The sequence below is a fragment of the Musa acuminata genome, chromosome BXJ1-3, assembly GCF_036884655.1.
Source record: "Musa acuminata AAA Group cultivar baxijiao chromosome BXJ1-3, Cavendish_Baxijiao_AAA, whole genome shotgun sequence".
Taxonomy (NCBI): domain Eukaryota; kingdom Viridiplantae; phylum Streptophyta; class Magnoliopsida; order Zingiberales; family Musaceae; genus Musa; species Musa acuminata.
In genome coordinates this window covers 43,325,232-43,332,619 of record NC_088329.1, presented here as the reverse complement: position 1 = coordinate 43,332,619, position 7,388 = coordinate 43,325,232, and the positions used below count along the sequence as shown (strand labels likewise).

The 7,388-nt window shown below is 35.2% G+C and overlaps 1 protein-coding gene across 1 annotated transcript; it reads right to left on the bottom strand.

Moving 5' to 3' along the window:
- Positions 1–1,089: 1,089 nt before the first annotated feature.
- On the bottom strand, positions 1,090–7,255 carry LOC135633029 (uncharacterized). The gene is made up of 9 exons (XM_065142076.1): positions 7,116–7,255; positions 6,788–7,036; positions 5,835–5,903; positions 5,449–5,478; positions 4,721–4,753; positions 3,657–3,727; positions 3,213–3,294; positions 1,447–1,533; positions 1,090–1,356 (listed from the first exon to the last, which is right to left on the bottom strand). Exons 2-9 carry the CDS (start codon positions 6,887–6,889, stop codon positions 1,303–1,305), a joined length of 528 nt encoding a protein of 175 aa, XP_064998148.1. The 5' UTR covers positions 6,890–7,036; positions 7,116–7,255; the 3' UTR covers positions 1,090–1,302.
- Between the last annotated feature and the right edge of the window lie 133 nt (positions 7,256–7,388).

The following is a 7,388-nucleotide window of genomic DNA, read 5'->3' as shown; positions in this document are numbered from 1 at the left end:
CCATCATCACTAACTAGAATACTGAAATTATTTTTTATCTATTATTTTCATGTTTCCATCGGTAAAACCAATGAGATAAATAAACTTATATATTTTATTTTTATAAATATGAAGATTCCAATATAAATTTTTTAAATCCAATGATTATAATACTAAGGAGATCTAAGTAATTTATAATTATCCCTTGATCCTCATTGAAAGTATGAAATCCATAGATTCTCAATATTCTCTTAATTTAATTTTTTTTATTAAAAATTAATATAAAAATTAATCAAATAATATCAAAAATCATAATAATAATAATAATTTTTGAATAATTTGCTTCATATATCATGGTAGGATACAATATTTATTATATTTAAAATTAAACTAAAAAAATAAGGTGTGTCACTTTTTTATTTTTAATTTGGTGAGACAAATTAACACACTATTTTCTTCACAAAGTCACACCAGTTTGGAATTGCATGTACTGAACATGTGGATGTGAAAATTGCATGAATGTTACATGCTAACACAAGTCAAACCAGATAATGACTTCTCTAGGATAGGAAACAACTGAAAGCAAAGATCATAAAGAATAATAAGAAAAATTAATGCATTCAGGTAATTTGGATCAGTTGTGCCTGATCCATCATTATAATACACCAAGAAGGTATTCAGATATCTGGATCTACAATAAACTGAATCAGTGTACTTGTATTAACTGCAGAAAATCCTAGGAAGAAAAATTTGCCAAAGAACATGAATGTGCAAAGAATGAACAATTGTAATAAACATTTCCTGAATCAACCAGATATGGATTTATGTCACACCTCCTTCCCTTGTTCATGTCTTGGATTTCAAGCTTAAAGGAAAAGTTTAAACCCCCTACACAGTTATGCATGACAGATCTTTGTTCAAGTTCCACTTATCTGAAATACACTTACAATACAACTGTTGATCGAGGAAAACATCTTGGTTGATTTAAGCAAACACCTATTCATCAAATGTACAGTAGTTGATTGAGCAAACAAGTAGAAGCAAATATCTGTCAAGGCAGCAGTCCAATGTAGCATCATAATCATTCATGAAAAAGATGCAACTGCAAACTGTAAGGATGATGCCCTTATCTATAATTGCAATAGAAAATGTAGTTAAAGATTCCGTAGAGGTTAGTTAAATCTTGTTTCTTGATCAGTGACAGTGAAACAAAGGAGCAAATCTTAAGCTCAATCTTCCTTCACTGGAACTGAGACGAACAATTGGAAAGATTCTCTCATAGCTTAAGCTTTGACATGTGGGATTTTTCACCAAACACTGGCTTCACCCGTTCAAGCTGCCATGGTACTTTTCAAAGTTGCCATTCCAGCTTCTCAACTGCAAATTGAAAACCAAAATAGCAACAAGATGCTGAGAAGCACAACACAAGTTATTACAAGAAGGCATTCAACTTGCTGCCATCCATACCTGCTCCACAATGTCTGCAGTGGAGAGATCCTGACTGGTCTTAAGCGACTCAATGCGAGCTTTCATAACATTGTTGTAATCATCAACCTGAATGAAAAACAGCAAGTAGTAAGAAAGACTCATCATCATCACCCCTGCCCTTTCACGTCAACACTGGTCAGCTATAAAGCACAGCTCAAGAAAACCAGAGATTTCAAGAACCTAACAAACATCAGCCAAACTAAAGTCATTTCCCAAAATCTATGTTGAGCACTTGACCAAAAACTAAAAACAGCATATGGCAGTGAAGAGACCTACCTAATGGGTGCAATTTAAGCAAAGAATGATTCTTGAGAAACCTCAATATAAATTTAGAAAAAGGGAATTAGCATGATCTGCTAAAAGGAAGCAGTATTCGCTTTAAGGCAAAAAAGAAATTGCTAACAGAACACAACTGCCAATAGGTTTAAGCTGTAAGAGCAAGCATAGTGTATGAACCTACTTCCATTGCAGAATCTGAAAGGATCAGAAGCATGCAGCCTTCCTTGCATGCAGAGACACTACCACACACAGGATAAGGTTGTCCACTTCAGTATCAGAATCAGCTATGTCACGTACGGCTTGCTACAGCTCCAATCAAGCTCAAGTAAGAACCTTAGCAAATTACAGCCTAGACCATTTTACAGCTCAGGATCCCAAGCCATAGTTTCCCCATGGTAGGTTTCAAAGTATAACATACAGCAGAATTTGTAGTTATAAAAGCAGCATTCTTCTAAAATTGTCCACACAGATGCATTACAATATGGTGGACACATGCTTAAGTATTTTATTCAATAATCAATGATTCAAAAACAATCCATAATGTTGTTGCTTTATTGGCTTCCACAACCAGCTTTACTAACTGATGTATTTCACCTGATCAAACATCTATGGAATAGGCAAAACTAGAAGCAATACATGTGACGGTGACAGTAAATGCCTGGTTTTTCCCTCTGCAATCCTCTACTTTCCTGCCCTCAACCTCTGGTTGCCACCTGTGGCAGCCATTGGCCTCCTTCCATTCCTCATCTTCTTTTATTTATTTTATGGTTGACAATCCACTAGAATTGTACCAGTATACAACAGTCATGATTAATCAACTATGACTAATTTCAACCGATTTCTAGTAATGAGGTTGCGAAATAGGCTGGAGACCGAGTGACGTCGGTTGACAGTAATGAGAATTGAGTGGATACATGCTGAAGTCAATTGACACAGCGAACTATGGCATAAACAATGATAAATTCACTAACATGATCTTGGGAAGAATCCATGTAGCTTCTTTTCGAGGTTCTCTCTCAAAATCTGTTTGTCACTAGACAAAAACATCATGTGTCCAAGTAATGTTCAATCAAGCAAACCTATATGAGTATGCCTGATTATTCTTTTGTTTTTGAAGATAAAAAAGAGCTAATACTTGGCCATTCTTGAACCAGCTACTTCCACTACCACTGGCTATCTACATAACATCAACAAATACTAGCATATCTCTCCTATTTTTGATGTTTCTTCAATTTGTATTTCTGTGCAAATGTCAGGCATGGTGTAATTCAAATTCTTAAGATAGTGCGCTCATTCCTAAATGTCTATTTGTTCACTATGAAAAAATATCAGAGAGTCAATACTTATTTTAGTCATATGTAATATATATATATACTGATTCAATTGTATACCATCAAACATATCAACTTCATCAAATGTATTAGAAATAATCCCGAAGGAAGATCAAGTTTTTTAATTTAATCTACCTTCTGCAACAGACTCGTCAAGTCTTGGATTTCATCCTTCTTTGCTTTTAATATCTTCTCTGTGATGCCTCCTATGTCTGTCCTGATTCAGAGACATTCATTATCAACAAAACTAGCAAAGCAGAAAAGATAGCAATATATGTGAATTTGCATCTTTATCATATATTTGAATGTTCTAGATATGCAAAAATTTCAAGATATAGACATGGCAAGCATAAAGTCATCTAAAAATAGGGACTCTAGAACAGACCAATCAAGTATAAACAAAATTTTTCATAAACAACAACACAGTCTATAAACCTATAATGAGTTCAGAACATCAAAAAATCGTGGAAGCTCCTTGTAGCAGATGAAGTCCATTCTCTCCAATCGTTTAACTTGATGCAGTATGCAGATTGTTCATTCATTAGGAAAATCATGAAATCTTCTGACCTTGTTACTTACTTATCTGCAGCAAGGACATCAAGGTTATGCTCTTCCACAAGTTGCTCTATTATATCAAGAGTCTTACCTACCTGTTATGAGTAATTTAACTTCTGTAAGTTTTCATATTAAATCAAAAGTAACAAGATAAACTTCATCATTGACTTAAAATCGCACTTACCAGATCAATTCATAATTGTAAGAAAATATGGAATTAGGAGAATAAATTAGTGACATTTAGATGCATCAAGGTCTCTTCAAGCTCGTTGCAAAGGCAAATGCTATTAAGATGATATTTCAAAGGTGAAGGACAAAAGTTAATAGAGTTGTATCTTTCCCCTTAAGGGAAAGGTTGGGCAGAAGCCTATCCAACTCATTTCTAAAGAAAATGAAAGAGAAAAAAAGAACAAGAAGATCCTATAGGAGAAAAAGAAGTATAAATAATGTACAAACAACATGGCAACCCAGTGGAAGTGACATCAATCCACCACACATTGTGACCAAACTCATTTCATCTAGAAAATGTAAGAGCTAGAGAAGTACAAAAGGATACCACACGAGCAAAGAAGTACACAACATAGTAACAAACAATGTTGCGACACAAAGCAAGTGATATTAACAAAGAAATCAGATTTATTGAATACTGGATCTATCAAATGGGCTTAAACACTTGCAAATGTAGGAGGTCATAAAATTGTTGGACGGTCTATCAGCTACTTAAGGCTATCCAATGGCCCTTTGCAAGATAAAACAACTTGTTATGATGCTTCATTGAGCCTTTTTCTGCTCGATGAGATCACTTTTGGCACGTAGATCGACTTAATATATGCCAACAGGTCTTCATGTAGGAGCTTAGGGCTTACCATTGTAACTTCTTTATTGTTCATCCCTTTTCCCTTAGTTTACCTCATTTCTCTACATTGACAAGATTGACATGGCATCACTCACATGCTTCATTAAAATTTACAGGCAAATTACCACAAGTGTGGCAACTACAAATATGGATTCTAGGAGCAAACTCGTTGGCCATATCTTGGAAACAAACTCTCTGCCTTTATCAGAAAATTTGTATGTTATATGCATACCTCTGTCTCTTGACATATAGATTCGAACTCCTCCTGCACAAGTGAAAAAAAAAGAAGAAGAAAAAAGGAGCTTTGTTGGTATGTTTACAACATTAATAAACGTATCTATTAGTTAAATAAAAAAAATTAAAATTTCTAAATTACAAACCTTTATATAATTATATGAAATCACAGAGCTCAATGGTGAAAAATGATCCATGATAGTTGGTACTTTTTGATTTTGTTATTATTGTTATATACAATTAGGTGAAATAAATTCATCTCATTCTAGAAGAGTTTGTGATAACAAAGGTAACTTATCCATATTCAAGTTGTCGAACTAGATATATGGCTAGATATCATCATACAAAATGACACTGGATATTTTCATCCTACCATTAATGGAAAGGGCATCAGAAAATTGCAATGTTGATGAGCATGAGACATAAGTTGCAGGAACCAAATCTACAACATACTCATGATCAATAAAAAATAACAGGTTAAAAATAGATCTCAAATGTACAGTGAACTCTATACCTAACTTAACAATGTGCCAATCAACTAGTTAGACAAAGAAGATTGTCCATTGGATGTCAATTCCTCATGAGGATACAAAGCCAAGAACATCATATTTTCATAATCCAATCCTATATACACTGTCATTGGATAGCTTAGTATGAACTATGGACCACGTGTTGCCATCAAATTAAACAAGTAACTAATATATGTCCAGAATAAAATTTTCATACCTCTATATTCTCATGTAATGACTTAAGCACCTGGAAAAGCAAAGAGAAAAAGCGTAAATATTATCTTCACAGCAGTCAAGTAAAAAAGTACAGATACACTGAAAAAAATGCAAATCCTTCTCTGAATACATACAAGATATACTATCAAGATCTCAGCCTCTACTAATCAAACATGTAAAGTACGTCGGCATTCAACAGCCAAACATCCAACAAGTGTTACTCTGTCATATCAACTTTATACCTAAAATATTATTTTAAAGTAACCACAATTTACAGCATCTTGCTGTTATCTCTAGCAAAAGATCAGATATGACATATGGCATCACTTAGATGCAAAGACTCACCAATCATTAAGCAATTTATAAAACACATTTTAAAAAATTTACCTGTACAAACATGAGATAAAGGCTTTCTCTCTCAGAATTGGTAATTGTTGGAAATGCTTTCTCCACATCCTAAAGACACATGTTAAACAAATAATAATTTCCATAGTTACCAAAGTCTTAATACATGATTAGAACCGCTCAGAACTAAAACTACAAAAGAGGAGTATATGCCAAAAGATCATAAATGCAAACAAATAACCAGAGACCGTTAGTAGATAGATTCATTTACAACTAAATAACCCTCTTATTTCTTCTTACAGTGATTCATATAAAGTTAGATCAACTATAAAAGGAACAAAATGTAAGAACATATAATTCAGTAGGTCATGATATCATGTAATAACAACCTATCAAGTCATTCTAGGGATTTAAATACATGACAAAGATAACAGGTTCATCAATGTGTTCCAATTTGAGCAAGAAGTGACTGAAATTTCAACATCTTCTAAGGTGCCTGAATAACAGCAGGTTATATGTGCTATATGGTTGGTACATCCGTTTAATCACGATGTTACACCTACCCAATTCATTCCTTTAAAGGCTGCATATTGCCACTAATTTCATCTAGATATCGCCAGCCATTTCTATCAAGCCACTCGAAGATCTGGGCTATTCATGAAGGATTATTCAGTCAACTTCTAAAGAACAACAACTTCTAGTTGTATACATACCAAGGCTCTCTTTGCATTAAATAAACTTTGGGTCGGTTCTTCTACAAACGTCAACTATTTTCTACAGCGGATAATTAAAAAAAATGCAGGTATTGAATAGTTTATTAGCAGAGGCAATACAAAATTACATCTAGAAGCCAAACTCTAGCTAGCAAACTCAAAATTTCATCTTCTATATTTCACAAAGCTGATATTTTGAACACACGTCTTTTGCGAAGAAGCATATACCGAAGCTTCACGAATAATCAGAGAGAAATTAGAGAAGAACACATCAAAGATCACCTCTTTGGAGAAGGCCGTGAGAAGAGAACGAATGCCGAGCTTAAAGGACTTCTTAAGATTTGAATGCCGAGAACTCATCGGCGGATCGCCACGACCGTCCATTGGCGCAAGAAACAAAGGCCCCTTTCGAGATTATCACTAGCAGAAACGGGCGCGGAAACGAAGAGTTGAATCACTTCACACGAGAAATGGAGGATTTCGAATTCTAGGGTTGATGGGGATGTGGCAACGGAAGAGGCTTCATTCGATCTGTTCGTGCGAGAAGGCAAGATAAGATCTTTGAACAAAATTACATATATATCCCTCGGACCAATTTAATCCCTCTCACCCTCTCTAACGACATCAATCAAAGCGAGCGGCGGCGTCGAAGGACCGAGCGTCGGCTCCGCGGATGGAACGGATTTGGAGAGGCGACCGTCGTCGTCGGAGATGGTGAGATCGAATCGCACGCGCCGAGGAAGAAGACCCGAAGCAGGGGCGGTGTCTGGATCCGAACCGGGCCGAATTAAATCGGATTCGGGTTACCTGGCACTGAATGGATCGGGTTCGGGTTGACTCCATTACCCGTCAAGGTTAGAGTGAATGTTGGATTAGGAAGACT